This window comes from Chanodichthys erythropterus, chromosome 12, assembly GCF_024489055.1.
Source record: "Chanodichthys erythropterus isolate Z2021 chromosome 12, ASM2448905v1, whole genome shotgun sequence".
In the NCBI taxonomy this organism is placed as follows: domain Eukaryota; kingdom Metazoa; phylum Chordata; class Actinopteri; order Cypriniformes; family Xenocyprididae; genus Chanodichthys; species Chanodichthys erythropterus.
The window spans coordinates 53,636,610-53,655,939 of record NC_090232.1 but is presented as its reverse complement, the minus strand read 5'-3'; the positions used below and the strand labels follow the sequence as shown (position 1 = coordinate 53,655,939).

At 36.4% G+C, this 19,330-nt stretch overlaps 1 protein-coding gene across 1 annotated transcript in view; it reads left to right on the top strand.

Annotated features, from left to right (window-relative positions):
* Window positions 1-669: 669 nt before the first annotated feature.
* LOC137032470 (deoxynucleoside triphosphate triphosphohydrolase SAMHD1-like) overlaps window positions 670-19,330 on the top strand; it is a 71,907-nt gene continuing 53,246 nt past the window's right edge. Inside the window, exons 1-3 of the mRNA XM_067404233.1 lie at window positions 670-675; window positions 4,138-4,298; window positions 4,398-4,513. Coding sequence (XP_067260334.1) covers window positions 670-675; window positions 4,138-4,298; window positions 4,398-4,513 — 283 coding nt within the window. The remainder of the gene's footprint in view (window positions 676-4,137; window positions 4,299-4,397; window positions 4,514-19,330) is intronic.

Here is a 19,330-nt window from a genome sequence, read left to right as displayed (position 1 = left end):
AAATCTAACTCAGAGATTGGGCTCTAAATGAGTTCAGTGATTCAGGTCAAATAATGATTATGTGAAAACATAACCAACACCACCTGATCATCTTTACTCTTTACTTGTCTGGATGTTATAACTCAGTTACAGCAGCCCAAACAAGTTCTAATATTAAAGAGTCAAGGGTCAAGAGCCCAACTAAAGCAAACCTTGACCTCTGTGATGGTGTCTTAAAATTGTGATTTTCTCCTTTGGTGATTCTGCTTGTTATCATCAGGTGTCTTCAATAATGGTCAATCATCATTCAAATAATCACTTAATTATCTCATTAACTTCAACACTGCTTCTTTCTAACACCCTGTAGTGTGGACACATATTTACAATGAGTTGTATTAATTTAACACTGGGGATTTTGCTGGATGGAAATTTTATATGTGATTTAAATACGTAAATTTTAAGTTTGGATTTTTATTTTATTTTGTTTATTTATTTATTTAATGTATTTTGAGTTGTTACACAAGCATACTTGTTGGCTACTTGGGATTTCTTGTTGTTTTGTTAAAATAAATTATTTCTTACATTGAATGTGTAAAATGTTATTTAGATCCCACAGTGAGAAAAAAGATCAATGGGGATTTGCAAATCATTGCAGAGAAATACTCATCAAAGCTTCAAACTGATGTTAGGATGAAGGTAAGATCAGTTTAACAACAAAAATACAGGTGCATATCAATAAATTAGAATGTCGTGGAAAAGTTCATTTACTTCAGTAATTCAACTCAAATTGTGTATTAAATAATTTCAATGCACACTGAAGTACTTTAAGTCTTTGGTTCTTTTAATTGTGATGATTTTGGCTCAGATTTAACAAAAACCCAACAATTCACAATAAATTAACAATTCATTGCAATAAATTAGAATACTTAATAAGATCAATAAAAAGGGATATTTTAAACAGAAATGTCAGGCTTCTGAAAAGTTTGTTCATTTCTATGTACTCAATACTTGGTTGGGCCTCCGTTTGCATGAATTACTGCATAAATATGGTGTGGCATGGAGTCGATCAATCTGTGGCACTGCTCAGGTGTTATGAGAGCCCAGGTTGCCCTGATAGTGGCCTTCAGCTCTTCTGCATTGTGGGGTCTGGTGTCTCTCATAGATTCTCTATGGGGTTCAGGTCAGGCGAGTTTGCTGGCCAGTCAAGCACAGTAACTCCATGGTCATTGAACCAGCTTTTGGTACCTTTGGCAGTGTGTGCAGGTGCCAAATCCTGCTGGAAAATGAAATCAGCATCTCCATAAAGAGCAGAAGGAAGCATGAAGTGCTCCAAAATGTCCTGGTAGATGGCTGCATTGACTGTGGACGTCAGAAAACACAGTGGACCAACACCAGCAGATGACAGCAGATGACCAGCAGATGGCAGCCCAAATCATCGCTGACTGTGGAAACTTCACACTGGACTTGATTTCCAAATGAAACGCAAAATTTACTTTCATCTGAAAAAAGGGCTTTGGAGCACTGATCAACAGTACAGTTCTTCTCCTTAGCCCAGGTAAGACGCTTTCTGACGTTGTCTTTGGTTCAGAAGTGGCTTGGTAGGTGGAATGTGACAGTTGTAGCTCATTCCCTGAAGACGTCTGTGTGCGGCGGCTCTTGATGCACTGACTCCAACTTCAGTCCACTCCTTTTGAAGCTCTCCTAAGTTCTTAAATCGGCTTTGCCTGACAGTCTTCTCAAGCCTGCGGTCATTCCTTTCACTTGTACAACTTTTCCTACCACACTTTTTCCTTGCAGTCAACTTTCCATCAATATGCTTTGGCACAGCACTCTGCGAACAGCCAGCTCTTTCAGCAGTGACCCTCTGTGGCTTACCCTCATTTTAGAGGGTCTTGATGATCGTCTTCTGGACAACTGTCAAGTCAGCAGACTTCCCCATGACTGCTGTTGGGATTACTGACCTAAACCCAATATTTATACCCTGAGAATGGTAATTTAATAGAACTTGAAATTAAATATTCTAATAATTTGAGATACTGTTTTTTTTTTATTTTATTTTGATGAGCAGCAAGCTGTAAACATCAAAATGAAAAAAAAAAAAAATTGAATTAAATTAAAAAATAACAGAAAAAAAAAAACATTTTCATGATATTCTAATTTATTGAGATGCACATGTATGCATGTATGTATGTGTGTACCCACACAGCAAAAGGACTCCGTGGCGGATCCACCACGGAGGTATCGCGCAGAGGTGGAAAGTCCAGGGCTCAGAAAGTAAAAGTCCTGCCATATTTTTTATTCCACCCACTGAAGCAGTGTTAAAGTTAATGAGATAATTAAGTGATTAATTGAGTGATGATTGAACATTATTGAAGACACCTGATGATAACAAGCAGAATCACCAAAGGAGAAAATCACAATTTTTAAGACACCATCATGGAGATCAGTGTTTGCTTTAGTTGAGCTCTTGTCCCTTGACTTTTTAATATTAGAATTTATTTGGGCTGTTTTAACTACATTAGAACCAGCCAGACAAACAAAGAGAAAAGATGATCAGGGGTTGTTGGTTATGTTTTCACATAATCATTATTTGATCTGAATCACTGAACTCATTTAGAGCCCAATCTCTGAGTTAGATTTACATTATTGATTACAGCAGCACTGTGATTCTACAGCAGAAGATCAGCTTTATCAATATAATCTGAAAGTTTCATCAAAAGTTGTTCTTAGAAAAAAATGCTTTCATTTAGAGACACAGACATCAAGAATCAGTCTGTGAATCTCAACAATGGTGAGAATAATAAAGCATGTTGCAGTGCATTCTGGGAGCCACCAATCAAAATTCATCCATGGTTCCCATCATGCATTGCTGCATGAATAAATTATGAGCTGAATTGTTTTATTAATTTCCTTTATTCTCACTATTTAAATTTTGCTGTTTTTCTGTGTCTTTTTAGTAGCTTGTTTTCTAATGTTCAGAGTTGATCTGTTGATCAGAATATGTTGCTTGACACCGTCCTTGAGATTCACAGGCTGATTCTTGATGTCTGTGTGCCTAAAATAACTTTTTCTTTGTTTTTATCAGAACAACTTTTGAGAAATCCTTCAGATTATATTGATAAAGCTGATCTTCTGCTGCAGAATCACAGTGTTGCTGTAATCAATAATGTAAATCTAACTCAGAGATTGGGCTCTAAATGAGTTCAGTGATTCAGGTCAAATAATGATTATGTGAAAACATAACCAACACCACCTGATCATCTTTTTTAATTATTTGCCTGGATGTTATAACTCAGTTACAGCAGCCCAAACAAAATCTAATATTAAAAAGTCAAGGGTCAAGAGCTCAACTAAAGTAAACCCTCATCTCCATGATGGTGGCTTAAAAATTGTGATTTTCTCCTTTGGCGATTCTGCTTGTTATCATCAGGTGTCTTCAATAATGGTCAATCATCACTCAATTAATCACTTAATTATCTCATTAACTTTAACACTGCTTCAGTGGGTGGAATAAAAAATATGGCAGGACTTTTACTTTCTGAGCCCTGGACTTTCCACCTCTGCCGTGAATGGACCCGTATCGGAGTCCACTTGCGCGCAGTGATGGATCTGTAACGAAGGTGGATCGCGGACACCACTTTGACTCCGTGCTGCATCCGCTCCGCATCCGCGATTAAAACCTTACCTCCGCGGCGGGTCCGTTTGGGACCCGCAAATTGATACAACCGTTACAGTAAAGGCGCGTGCGCGTCCGCGGATCCGACATGGGTCCGCTCAAGATCCGCTGATTGACAGTAGAATTTATGGACTCGCCCGGAGGCGATCCTGATCCTCTGGGCGGCGTCAAAACGGATGTGACAGTCACGCGGATTTGGCGACTTGAATGCAGATCCGCCTAGGAGTCTCCTGCTGTGTGGTTATATATATATATATATATATATATATATATATATATTTCAACAACAACTCTAAAATTCTCTGAAGCTTTTGTCTGCATGGAAATGTAGAAAAAATAATAAAAGAAAATGTTATTATTGCTATAAATGTATTGGTAAAACGTTTTATGTAACTATTATCTTAACCCAGCAGGTTAGGTTATATTTAGTTGCAAGTTAAAACTCGTTCAATTAACAAACTGATGTATTTTCTACCCTGTAGATCTTCAATGACCCCATTCATGGTCACATTGAGCTGCACCTCCTGCTGGTGAAGATGATTGACACTCCTCAGTTTCAGAGACTCCGTCACATCAAACAGCTCGGATCAAAATATCTGGTGTATCCGGGCGCCACTCACACTCGCTTTGAACACTCCATTGGGTAATTTTACCCCTTTTTTGAGTTTTACACAGACAGGCCTTTAAGCTGTACCATTATTATTTTTCAAATAAGCTGACATGCTTTGTTTTTGTGTGTTAGTGTGGCATATTTAGCAAGATGTCTGGTTGAGAGTTTACAGGAGAATCAGCCAGAGCTTAACATTACAGAAGAGGATTCCCTGTGTGTTCAGATCGCTGCTCTGTGCCATGATATGGGTGAGTAGCTCTAACACATATGGGGGGGGGGGGGGGGGGGGTTGGGGGGGTGTTACAAAATCCAGTGTTGGTTCTGGGAACATTAAAATCGTCCAGTTTTCTTGACGTTACAGGAACGTTTTTATAAGGTATAATGTTCCTCAAACGTTCTTTCAACTTAATTTTGATCTAAAATTCAACATTGTAGGAACGTTGATTTGTAACATTACAAGAACATGAAAATATTCAGATTCCTTAATGTTAGTAGAATGTTATTTAAAGATTAGTATGATGTTCCTGAAACATTCTTTCAATCATTCAAACACCTGCTGTGAACAAACACTGAAAGAAAGAGAAATAAGAACACAAACTACAACTTTCTTCAGCCACAGCCTTGGATGAACTGAAGATAAAAGACATTAAATCTCTGAAGATCTGATTCAACAACTCCACAAACAGCATTACCAGCTTCACTTATTACTAACCAGACTGACTTTATTTCTGACACACGTCTACAGAAGCTCTTACTGAGAATTAACAGTGGTTTAGGGCTGTTTCTCAATTCCAAGAACGCAGAGAACGGACTTGCGTTCTCGTGGAGTCCGGTCTTGCCAGGCGACCTTGAAAGAACGAACTCGGAAGGACGCGAGGACACAGAACGCATCATTTGAGAATTGAGATGTGCTGCGATCTTGACCACCCCAGCATCTTATAAGTGGCTAATGCACAATAAATACAACATAACATCACAAACAAATGTCATAACCTATTAAAAGATTTCTTTCATATTATTATAGACATTGTTTTCATATAAATTTATATCTTTTTATTTCACTGCGTGTATGAAAATGAGTAGCTTTTGTGTTACAAGCTTTGTCAATGTTAAGATTATTTTTTTTCCAATAAAAATACTGCAGGCTTTCTTCAGGTTATCACTTTATTAAAATTAAGCAAAACAAATGGTTTACTTTCACGAGCCGTCACATATATGCGAGCTTGTAGGGAATCTCATAAGTGAGAACGAGAACTTTAAAGCTCGCAGGCTTCTGTATGTCGACCACCTGCAGCGTCTTCTGAGATTTTTAACGGTTCGATTTTCTCAAGTTTGCATTCGATGCATCCTCGATATCAAGAACACATCCGGGTACTTTCATGCGTCCTCTGTTCTTGCGTTCTTGAGTATCCACAAGTTTCCTACGCCCATGAGGCCTTGCGTCAAAAGTGGGAGTGTCTTCCGGTTCGAAGTAAACAAGCTGGACGTGATACTCATTCATTCAACAGTTGACAGTCATTCAAGATTTAGCGATCCAAACTTGCGAATGTTTGACTTTTACTTACAGATTTAAGATTCCAGCATCAATATTTGAGGATGCTCTAGTCATGCAGCAGCACTTTTGTGGAAGGTCAGTAAAGTAAAGGACATTTAAGGGCATGAAAACTGTTTATTGTATTGTGATATTATTAACTAATAAATGTACTAAACTGAGATGTTGTCCCTGAGCGCCGTAACGACATCTCTCATAAAGATTTGCAACTTTACAAAGTAAACAATGATCCAAAAAACACTTAGCCTCTTCGCTAATTAGCACACAAAATACCATTGGTATGCTACTTCCGCTGCCTCACCGGAAGTTGTACCCACGTTCTTTTTTACAGCAGTGCCCCGCGGAAACAGGTGGATAGAGGGTATGCATCGACGTCACTTTCTCGCTGGAACGCGCTCCCTCAGCTGGACTGAGTGGTAAAAGAACCTGCTGCGTGTGACTGGATTTAATAGAGAACACTGCGAAAACGCGAGTAAAACAAACGATTGCACTAAAGGTTGGACACGAAAGTGTTTCTTACAACTTGTCAAATAAACCTAATCCATGGATATTGACATGCAGCCTGGAGTCGTGTTTCCTGACATTTATATGTGCCTGATTTCAACGCCGGGGAGACACATAAAGCAAATCTGCCTGTGAATATTTCATATAACTACAATATAGGTAGGTTTAAATCCGCGTAATCACTTATATCAGTGTTAAATATATAGTCATATTGTCCAGCCCTAAAACATATAGTTTTTGTCAGTGTTGTTTATTGAAAAACACCCAATTATGCAGATGGTAAATAACTGATGAGTTGTTAACACAATATATAACAAATTGTTGGATTTTGAGGTAAAAAACATACCGTATATATTGTATTGACACAAAATGATAACTGCAAATCCATGTTTCTCTGCCTGGAGTCCACCTGTTTCTGTGAATTGCAGTGATCCATTTGCTTCTTTTTTCGGCAGTCTTTAAATATATAGGCCTACCTCAGGTTTTGTGTCAAAGCTATTTGTACAGTCAATCACAAAGCTCTTTCCCGTTTTGGATGTGTTTTGTGTGTTTTTCGCGACATTCACGCTGAAAACCAATGCTGCTGCTCAGCCTTTTGCCACTTAGCGGGCGTAACCGCAGTCATAAAGGTCGACGGTGACGATCCGTTCCACCTGCACGATCCGTTTCACGCATGCGCGTAATTACGTAGTAGAAAATGTCACGGTTTTCCTACACTATCGGTACCTACTAATATATGGCATTCGGACGAGGTCTAAAATATGACGTTGCAACATGCACTCCTCTCACTGGACGTGACATCTGCGTCTGCCACATTACAGTTCGACTGCCTGGACGTGACGTCTGCGTCTGCAAGGGTTTCCAGCATATTCCATACACTAATTTGAGCTTTATTATACCTATTCATTCTCTATTATTGTTTACACTTATCCTCAATTATGTTTAATTAGCAATTAAGTGCTTTTTACCTTTCTTATGTATAGCTTTTTATTCCAAAAAGTAAACATTTATACAAATAATATAAAAAATGCTGTATGCAATTGCTTCTTGTCCACATATCCACGGATACTTTGAAGAAATCATAAAAAAGTTGTTCTAGCATGTATTCACCACTAGGAGTCTCTAGACCAATACCAAAAGAACGAATGTTTAAACACTGCTATATTTTGGGCTAATTTTACTAACATAAACAATATTTGCATATCTTTTATTTTGGAGTTGTAATATTTAGTTTTATAGTTTCGCCAAAGTGATTGACAGGCGATCTGTTAGAATACTATAAAACATTTACACCTCAAAAGACAAAAGCGAGCACATTTTATTATTATTTTTTGTTTTTATTTATTTATTTATTTAGCCTAAATGTTTTTGAAGATGCATAAAAACATGTATTTGTATTAACAGGTGCAGAAAACCCGGTGTTCTGTCGATTTGTCCTACCCTGTCAGATTTTCCCTATCTCCCACTAAAACAGTGGGTAGTACAATTCGACATCGAAAAATGCTACTGTAAAGTTATGGTTTATTAACGTCAACACCTACCACAACCCTAAACATACCCTTACAGAAATGCAAATACAATAATTATGTGTTATATTTGCGGTTGTAGCTAGAAGGTATACAGGTACATGGAACCAACAATAAATATTTTTTTATTCCAATTGCGTTTTTATTGAAGTCTACACCTACCCCAACCCTTCCCTCACAGTAATGCAGATACATTAAATATTGTTTAGCATGAGAAAAAGGATGCAATATTAATGTGTGCATGCGCAGTAAACCCTGGTTGGAAAATCTGAATGGTAGGATAAAATGTCAGGACAGGGGTTTAGAGCCAGGGGTTCTCTTTCAATTCTTCCATGTTTTAACATCACACATAAACAAAATAACCTTTCATATTCATTCATGTGCTGTAACTAAAAGAGATGATGGATCACTTCACGTGCTGCTTGTGTCTTTGGCTCTAGCCTATTTAATTAATCTTTTCTTGTTTGGTACACAATCCACTGATCATAAAGCTTAAAAAAACTTATCTTAGGTTTTCTCAACGATATCTGGTTGTCCTGCATCTTCAATAAACAAGTTAAAGTTAGTCCATAATGCAGCTGCTACACTCTAAAAAATGCTGGGTTAAATATGGACAAATCCAGGGATTGGGTTGTTTTCACCCAGCCATTTTTTTCAGCCAATTTTGTATTTATTTTTTTAGAAAGCAATATAGTAATATAGTAAAAGGCATGTTTTTGCTCACCCCCAAATAGGGGCAAATTTGTGGGGTATTTTAAGCTGAAACTTGTCCAGACCAGAGACTTATATTACATATTGTGAAATAGGTGCCCTTTAACCCAACACTCTCAGAAAAAAAAGTACAAAATTGTACCTTTAGGGGTACAATGGTACAAAGGTACAAATTTGTACCCTTGTGATTTGTACCTTAAGAGACCAGTTTTGTACCTTTGGTGACAATTTTGTACTCTCTCAGAAAATAAAGTACAAAATTGTACCTTTAGGGGTACAATGGTACAAAGGTACAAATTTGTACCCTTGTGATTTGTACCTTGAGAGACCACACTCTCAAAAAGGATGTGTTAATTAATAACACATTTTTTGTGTTATGGCTATTTTAACACATTTTTGTGTCAATTTAAGTTGATCATGTGCAGAGAGAGAGAGAGAAAGAGAGAAACAACACTGTGTCCAACACAACATGTGTTAAACTATCATCCAATCACATTGCTGCTACGTCACTCCACAAGCCGTTAAGCAAGTTTGTGCCTCTTTCTTCATCGGTGGACTTGTGTTCATTTTGACACATTCATTGTGTAATGATTTTAACACAGTAAATGTGTCAGGGAGGTGATCTGCTGTTAACAAGCAGAATCAAAGGAGAAATTCACAATTTTAAGTTACCATCATGGAGATGAGTGTTTGCTTTAGTTGAGCTCTTGACCCTTGACTTTTTAATATTAGATTTTGTTTGGGCTGCTGTAACTGAGTTATAACAGCCAGACAAGCAAAGAGAAAAGATGATCAGGTGGTGTTTGTTATGTTTTCACATAATCATTATTTGTCTTGAACTCATTTAGAGCCCAACTTTGAGCTAGATTTACATTATTGATTATAGCAGAAGATCAGCTTTTTCTACATAATTCAAAGGTATTTCTTAAAAAGTTGTTCTGATCAAAAAAAAAAAAAAACTTGCTTTTAGGCACACACAGACATCAAGAATCAGCCTGTGAATCTCAACAGTGGTGACAAGCAACATATTCTGATTTTAGAAACATTAGAAAAGAAGCTCCTAAAAAGTCACATAAAACAGAGAAAAAAAAAAAAAATAGTGAGAATAAAGGAAATTAAATTAAGACAATTAAGCTCATTATTTATTCATGCAGCAATGCATGATGGGAGCCATAGATGAATTTTGATTGGTGGCTCCCAGCATGCACTGCAACATGCTTTATTATTCTCACCATTGTTGAGATTCACAGGCTGATTCTTGATGTCTGTGTCTCTAAATGAAAGAGCTTTTTTTTTTTTTTTTAAATCAGAACAACTTTTGAGAAATCCTTCAGATTGTATTGATAAAGCTGATCTTCTGCTGTAGAATCACAGTTCTGCTGTAATCAATAATGTAAATCTAACTCAGAGATTGGGCTCTAAATGAATTCAGTGATTCAGGTCAACACCACCTGATCATCTTTTCTGTTTGATTGACTAGCTGTTACAGCAGCCCAAACAAAATCTAATATTTAAAAAGTCAAGGGTCAAGAGCCCAACTAAAGCAAACACTCATCTCCACGATGGTGGCTTAAAAATTGTGATTTTCTCCCATGATTCTGCTTGTTAACAGCAGATCACCTTCCTGACACATTTACTGTGTTAAAATCATTGACTCAGTGAATGTGTCAGAATTAACACACAAGTGTTGTCCCTAAACTCACACACTGATGTGTAAGAATTTAACACATTTTGAGTCAGTTTTAACACATCCTTTCTAAGAGTGTGTATTGCATTCATTTTAACTAGTCAAAAATAGCACATCTATGACACAAATTGTGTGATTTATGACACATTAGTGTGTTAAATATTTTAACACATTGCCTGTGTTAAGAAGAATAACACACTGGTTGAGTTAAAAAAAGTAACACAACATGTGTTGTCCTTAACTAGACACACGGATGTGTTAAGATATAACACAGGTTGTGTTGTTTTTAACACATCTGTTTTAAGAGTGCAGTTTTGTACCTTTGGTGACAATTTTGTACCTTTATTTAACAGTACAAAAATTGACCCTTCAAAAAGGGTACAAAATTGCCTTTGACAGCGTACAATCGTTGACTATAATGAGATATATATATTTTACACACACACACTGAATTAAAATCAGAATTTATTAAATCCTTTTCATTTTCACATTTTATAACATTTCATTTTAAACACATTTTTAAACATTTCATATGAGTCCATCTTGTCGGGTGTTAAAAAGTATTAAAGGTGCCCTAGATTGTTTTTTTACAAGATGTAATATAAGTCCTAGGTGTCCCCTGAATGTGTCTGTGAAGTTTCAGCTCAAAATACCCCATAGATTTTTTTTTAATTAATTTTTTTAACTGCCTATTTTGGGGCATCATTAACTATGCACTGATTTTTTCAGCACGGCCCCTTTAAGAGATGCGCTTCCTCTGCCACACGAGCTCTCGACTATATTACAGCGCATTTACAAAGTTCACACAGCTAATATAACCCTCAAATGGATCTTTACAAGATGTTCGTCATGCATGCTTCGAATTATGTGAGTAAAGTATTTATTTAGATGGTTACGTTTGATTCTGTGTGAGTTTGAGGCTATGCTCTGTGGCTAAAGCTAACATTACACACTGTTGGAGAGATTTATAAAGAATGAAGTTGTGTTTATGCTATATATAGACTGCAAGTGTTTAAAAATGAAAATAGCGACGGCTCTTGTCTCCGTGAATACAGTAAGAAACGATGGTAACTTTAACCACATTTAACAGTACATTAGCAACATGCTAACGAAACATTTAGAAAGACAATTTACAAATATCAGTAAAAATATCATGATATCATGGATCATGTCAGTTATTACTGCTCCATCTGCCATTTTTCGCTGTTGTTCTTGCTTGCTTACCTTGTCTGTGCACAGATCCAGCCGTTAATACTGCCTTTCCTTGTCTAATGCGTCGAATGGGCTGGCATTATGCAAATATTGGGGTCATACATATTAATGATCCCGACTGTTACGTAACAGTCGGTGTTATGTTGAGATCCAAGTGTTTTCCGGAAGTCTTTTAAACAAATGAGATTTACATAAGAAGGAGGAAACAATGGGGTTTGAAACTCAGTGTATGTCTTTTCCATGTACTGAACTCTTGTTATTCAACTATGCCGAGGTAAATTCAAATTCTGATTCGAGGGCACCTTTAAAGTTAATGAGATAATTGATTGACGATTGAGTGATGAATGACAATTAGTGGTGACACCTGATGTTAATAAGCAGAATCATTGAAGGAAAGAGAGAAAAAAGGTGTTAATTAATGTTTTATGAATGTTTCATTTCAAGTCACCATGAAAGAGGTCAGCGTTTGCTTTAGTTGGGCTCTTGACTCTTTACCTTTTATTGTTAATTATTCTCTGGCTGCTCCAACTTTGTGTTTGTAAAGCACATTTATTATGGTCAGAGAAAACAGGATCTGGTCACAATATAATTTGATGATGATTTTATCATGTGATGGTCTGATGTCATTTAGAGTCTTAATCTCTGACGGTGTGTTTGATGTGTAGCTTTAGTATTAATGATTGTAGTCCTGTGATTTTACAGCTTGAGATCCAACAGCAGAATGAAGATTATAAAAGCTCTGCTGGATCTCAAGCGGTAACAGATTTACTATAAAGAAATAATATTACATCTATATCACCAGTTAATACTGGATGTCACCAATGAATCTGGCCAGTTCACAATGAGAAAACACAACCATTATGACTGTGCTTCCCAAAGCATTGTAAACCTAAATTTACACAGCACTTTTGGGAAACACAGCTCAGATCATAGTTTCTCTGGCCATAACAAATGTGCTCTACAAACACAAAGTTGGAGCAGTCAGAGATAAATTAATGTTAGTAAATTGAGTCAAGAGCCCAACTAAAGGAAATGCTTTTCACCATCATGGTGACTTCAAACTAAACTTTCATTAAAACATTAACATATAAACATCTGTTCATTCTCAGTAAGAACTTTTGTTGATGTGTGACAGAAATCAAATCAAACTGGTTAATAATAAGTGTAATAATGTTTAATGGCTGGAAGTCAGTTGTAGTTGTTGTGTCTCTCTCTTTTTCTCTTGTTGTTTCTTCAGTGATTCTGCTTATTATCATCAGGTGTCTCCACTAATTGTCAATCATCACTCAACCATCAATCAATTATCTCATTAACTTTAACACTGCTTCAGTGTTACTTTTTAACACCCGGCAAGATGGACTCATATGGAATGTTTAAAAATGCGTTTAAAATGAAATGTTGTAAAATGTGAAAATGAAAAGGATTTAATAAAATCTGATTTTAATTCAGTGTGTGTGTGTGTAAAATATATATATCTCATTATAGTCAACGATTGAACGCTGTCAAAAAGCCAATTTTGTACTCTTTTGAAGGGTAAATTTTTGTACTGTTAAATAAAGGTACAAAATTGTCACCAAAGGTACAAAACTGATCCCTTAAGGTACAAATCACAAGGGTACAAATGTGTACCTTTGAGGGTACAGCCCCAGTGACAAGCCATTGTACCCCTAAAGGTACAATTTTGTACTTTATATTCTGAGAGAGTACAAAATTGTCTCCAAAGGTACAAAACTGTTCTCTTAAGGTACAAAACTGATCTCTTAAGGTACAAAACTGGTCTCTTAAGGTACAAAACTGGTCTCTTAAGATACAAATCACAAGGGTACAAATGTGTACCTTTGAGGGTACAGCCCCAGTGACAAGCCATTGTACCCCTAAAGGTACAATTATGTACTTTATTTTCTGAGAGAGTACAAAATTGTCACCAAAGGTACAAAACTGTTCTCTTAAGGTACAAATCACAAGGGTATAAATTTGTACCTTTGTACCATTGTACCCCTAAAGGTACAATTTTGTACTTTTTTTTCTGAGAGTGAACCTGCTGGGTTTGTCCATATTTAACCCAACTTGGGTTGTTTTTAACCCAGCATTTTTTAGAGTGTAGAATTCTTGCCAGTAGTTTTTACTTCTATTCATGACTTCTTTGTTAAATTATCTGTTTTCTTTTCTTCTTGTGGCTACTGAAACTATTTATTTATTTACATACTTGTATAAGCACCCAATCATTTATTTCTGTTGTCGGATAAAATTAATTAAACATGGGCCAACGACGCCATCTATTGGTGAGCGAGTGCCAGCGTCGTTGTTTAGCTCTATTTTCATTTCACGCATCCACTAACGATTCATTTCACGCAATGATAAGGATCGAGGACTTGACAAATAAATAAATAAACAAACAAATAAAATCGGTGAATCATTTATATAAGGTTTTATTTATTTATATAGCCTATTGAAGGGGCGGGGTCTGGTTAATAGTGTTATTATAATATTGTTACAATTTAAAATAATGGTTTTCTATTTTAATATATTTTATATTTATTTCTGAGATGCAAAGCTGTGTTCTCAGCATCATTACTCCAGTCTTCTTTGACGCATGATCCTTCAATGTCAACGTCGGAAAAAATCGTCCTGCTTAATATTTTTCTGTGATATTTTTACAGGATTGATTGATGAATACTGGCAGATTATTATTCAAAATATAGAAATCTTAATTTAACATTATTGCTGAATAAAAGTTAACATTTTCTTTTTAAAAAAGAAAGGAAAACATGATAAAAAAATATTAGAATCCTAATTTATATTTTAAATGTAAAATATAAGAAGAGAGGTGCTTGAAAAACTGAACATTAATCAGGCATAATGCATTTTTCCATATATTTTATTATATTTTACAGCAACAGTCTCAGATCTAGCAGCTGATTGCGATCGATGGGTTGGCCATCAAGCGTGTAGGCTACATTAAAAATGTAAAAAGATAAAAACACAATAACCCCCAAATGTAAAAAAAAAAATTCAAAACGGATTTCATAAAACTAAACGACATGAGTATTCCTATAACCCAGCCAGCAGAGCCATGTGGGGCCCAAATGGGTTTGACCTGGGCTATCTAACTGGGACCCAGCCAGTTTTGCACCCAGTTTCCATGTAGGCCCCACATGGTTTAGCCCAGATGAACTGAACACTGCTCAGTGTGCACACTACAGGCTGTTTAATGTAACACTTAATCAGTGTTGGAGGTAATGAGATAATTAAGTGATTGAATAATGATTTTGTATTAGTGAAGAACACCTGCTGTTAACAAGCATAATCACTGAAGGAAAGAGAAACACAAGAACTACTTCCAGCTACAGCCTTGGATGAAATCAACTGAAGATAAAATACATTACATCTCTAAAGATCTGATTAAACAACTCCACAAACAACATTAGCTTCACTTATTACTAACCAGACTGACTTTATTTCTGTCAGACATCTACAGAAGTTCGTATTAACCCCTTAACTGTCACAGTCCCACTGGTCGGACGCCTCCCAACCAGCACACCCTTGTTTAGCACATGGTTTAGCCCAGATGAAATGAACACTACTCAGTGTGAACACTACAGGCTATTAAATGTAACACTGAATTGGTCTTGGAGTTAATGAGATAATTAGGTGATAACGAGCAGAATCACTGAAGAACTATGACTTCAGCCACAGCCTTTGATGAAATCAACTGAAGATAAAAGACATTAAATCTCTGAAGATCTGATCAAACAACTCCACAAACAGCATTACCAGCTTCACTTATTACTAACCAGACTGACTTTATTTCTGACATTCATCTACAGAAGCTCTTATTGAGAACTAACAGAGGTTTAGATGTTGATGATTTGTTGAAAATAATAGTTTTGTTTGATGTCACCATGATCGAGGGCAGTCGTTGCTTTAGTTAGGCAGTTTTACTCTTGACTTTTTTTTAGTGTTAGTTGTACTGTGTCTGTTGTAGCTTTTGTTATGGCAACAATGACAAGAGAAAATATGATCAGCTGCTTTATGATAAGAATATAACTGTCATGTAGTGGCTTATTTCACTGATCTAATGACTGAGCTTTATATGAATAAAATGTTAAGTTTGTGTTGACTCTTCTAGAAATACAATGATTAAACTGTTTTAGTAAGAAAAGCTAAATGAGTTTTAAAACACATTGTACACTAAACACTTTCAAACTCCAGCAAAACTTCCTCACACACAGAGATCTACCATCAGCGTATGAATCTCAACAGTGGTGATATGATTCATGCCACAATGCATTCTGGGTGCATCATGCAAAACTCATCCATGGACCCCAGAATGCATTGCAGCATTAAGCATGTCACCATTGTTGAGATTCATGCGCTGATTCTTGATGTATGTTTGTGAGTAAATCTCACCGTAGATCAAAGTGTTTAGTATGCAATCTGTTTTAAAACTCATTCAGATTTTCTGATTAAATCTGTGCTGGATCTTTACATGAATCACAATAAAACACAGTAAGATATTGCTCATATTAAACTCAGTCATAAGATCAGTGAATCAAGCCACTGCGCAGTGATTATATTCTTATCATGAAGCAGACACAGCATCAGATTGTGTTTGCTCTTGTTTTTCTTGCCATAACTAATTCAGTTACAGCAGCCAGAGAAACCCTGACATTATAAAAACAAGTCAAACTACTCAACTAAAGTAAACTCTGATCACCATGATGGTAACATTAAAAAAAATTCAATAAAACATCAACAACAGTCTCTTAATTCTCAATAAGAGCTTCTGTATATGGAGTTGTTTAATCCTCTGCTGAGATCTGGAGAGATTTAATGTCTTCTTTTATCTTCAGTTGATTTCATCTAAGGCTGCGGCTGAAGTCAGTTCTAGTTCTAGTGTTTTGATTTTTTCTGTTCTTGTTGTTTCTCTTTCTTTCATTCATTCTTCTTGTTAACAGCACCTATCTTCATTAATTCTCAATCATCACTCAATTAATTACTTAATTATCTCATTAACTCCAACACTGATTCTGTGTTACATTTAACAGCCTGTAGTGTGCACTCTGAACAATGTTCATTTCATCTGGGCAAATCCATGTGGGGCCTACATGGAAACTGGGTGCAAAACTGGCTGGGTCCCAGTTAGATAGCCCAGGTCAAACCCATTTGGGCCCCACATGGCTCTGCCGGCTGGGAAGCAACACAAACTTCGCTAAAACATTGCTTTTAGGCTTTATACTTTTTATGTTATCTTTATACTTTTACAATTTAAAAAAGTAAAAAAAAAAATGTCTAAATTGTTATATATTAATATATGTATATTTTTTTAACTTGTTTATTGAAGATGCAGGACAACCACACTCTTAAAACAGATGTGTTAAAAACAACACAACCTGTGTTATATTTTAACACATCTGTGTGTCTAGTTAAGGACAACACATTTTGTGTTAATTTTAACTCAACCAGTGTGTTATTTTTTCTTAATACAGGCATAAAATATTTAACACACTAATGTGTGTGTGAGAGAGAGAGAAACGACACTGTGTCCAACACAACATGTGTTATCTATCATCCAATCACATTGCTGCTACGTCACTCCACAAGCCGTTAAGCAAGTTTGTGCCTCTTTCTTCATTGGCGGATGACTTAACACACGGGTGTGTTAAGATATAACACAGGTTGAGTTAAAAACAACACATTATATCTTAACACATCCGTGTGTCTAGTTAAGGACAACACATGTTGTGTTGTGTTACTTTTTTTAACTCAACCAGTGTGTTATTCTTCTTAACACAGGCAATGTGTTAAAATATTTAACACACTAATGTGTCATAAATCACACAATTTGTGTCATAGATGTGCTATTTTTGACCAGTTAAAATGAATGCAATACACACTCTTAGAAAGGATGTGTTAAAACTGACTCAAAATGTGTTAAATTCATCAGTGTGTGAGTTTAGGGACGACGCTTGTTGTGTTAATTCTGACACATTCACTGAGTCAATGATTTTAACACAGTAAATGTGTCAGGAAGGTGATCTGCTGTTAACAAGCAGAATCAAAGGAGAAAATCACAATTTTTAAGCCACCATCGTGGAGATGGGCGTTTGCTTTAGTTGAGCTCTTGAACCTTGACTTTTTAAATATTAGATTTTGTTTGGGCTGTTGTAACAGCTAGTCAAGCAAACAGAAAAGATGATCAGGTGGTGTTGGTTATGTTTTCACATAATCATTATTTGATCTGAATCACTGAACTCATTTAGAGCCCAATCTCTGAGTTAGATTTACATTATTGATTACAGCAGCACTGTGATTCGACAGCAGAAGATCAGCTTTATCAATACAATCTGATAATGATGTCCGGTTCGCGAACGAATCGTTCTTTTTAACCGGTTCTTTTCAGTGAACCGGTCGAACCAGTTCACCAAATCGGTCTGAATCGTTCCAAACAGTTCGCATCTCCAGTAAGCAAACATGAATCCACAAATTACTAAAGTTACACACTTTTTGACGTGCCTGACACTGACACTACCTCTCGAAATAAACCAACATCCCGGAGTTATTCAGTTACTCCAACAGTACTGACTTAACCTGCTGTGAAGAGAGAACTGATGATGATGAGCACGAGCAGCAGAGCAGCTGATATGAGTGCACATGCGCGACACGAACGAACATACACGGCCTGTCACCGTTCTCGCTCTCGAGTCAAGAACCGGTTGCAACGGTTTTCGGATCATCAGTACACAACCGAGAACCACTTCTTTCGGACATGTCCGATTTGAGAACCGGTGAGCTGATGATACTGCGCATGCGTTTAACTTTTCAAGTGAACGAAAAGCACGTTATTGTCAAGTTGTTGAACATCGGACAGTGTGATAATATAAAACATACTGAAAATATAACGTTTATTGTGCTTTTCCAAATACACCATAGCAGATTAATAGCATAAAATACTGTACATAATACTGTACATAATAAACTACATGCCCACATGAACATAATATTTTGTACACAGATCAAACTAATGTTCAGAAATAGTTCAACAAATTCATTTTTCTATATTAATATTATTTAAAAAGCAATATAGTTAAAGTTGTGCAGTTGTGCTTTCAAGTTATTTTTTTTAAAAGAGTGAAAACAATTAGATTTATCAAAACATTTATTTGTTTCATAAATAATCCATGGACAGCTTTAATTTCTAAACAATTAAGGTGATATAAAGATAAAAAATGACGTAATCAAACTGCAGCGAGAGCAAACAAGCGACTCCTTTTGAATCGCTCTCGCGGTTCTCGAATCTCAATCTCGTTCTCGAGTAGAACCGGTTGCAACGGTTTTTGGATCATCAGTACACAACCGAAGAACCGCTTCTTTCGGATGTGTCCGATTTGAGAACCGGTGAGCTGATGATACTGCGCATGCGTGATTCAGCGTGTGATCTGAAGCTACCGAACAGTAACATCACAGCACCGGTTAACTAGGACAACTGATGCTATGAGAGGACTCGAAATGAGGGGCCAATCTGGCGAAACGTAAGTTTATTTAATCATAATGTAAGAGGATCATGATGAAGACTAATTTATTCACTTTATAACTGTAAAACTTTGTTTGCACATCACTGCCTGTAATGTATATGTGTTTGGATGCTTTAGATGCAAAACTAAATTGTAAGAAACGCTTCAGATTATAATGTTTTAGTTGACTGATGTTATGATTACTAACTTTATATATTTGAATCACTTGTTTTTTCATCCCGGCCCGTGATAGACGACGTCATCGCGGATGACGTCATTACGTCGGAGCGTAAAAGAACCGGTGAACCGTTTTTTTCAACCGGTTTATTGAATCGAACTGTCCGAAAGAACCGGTTCGC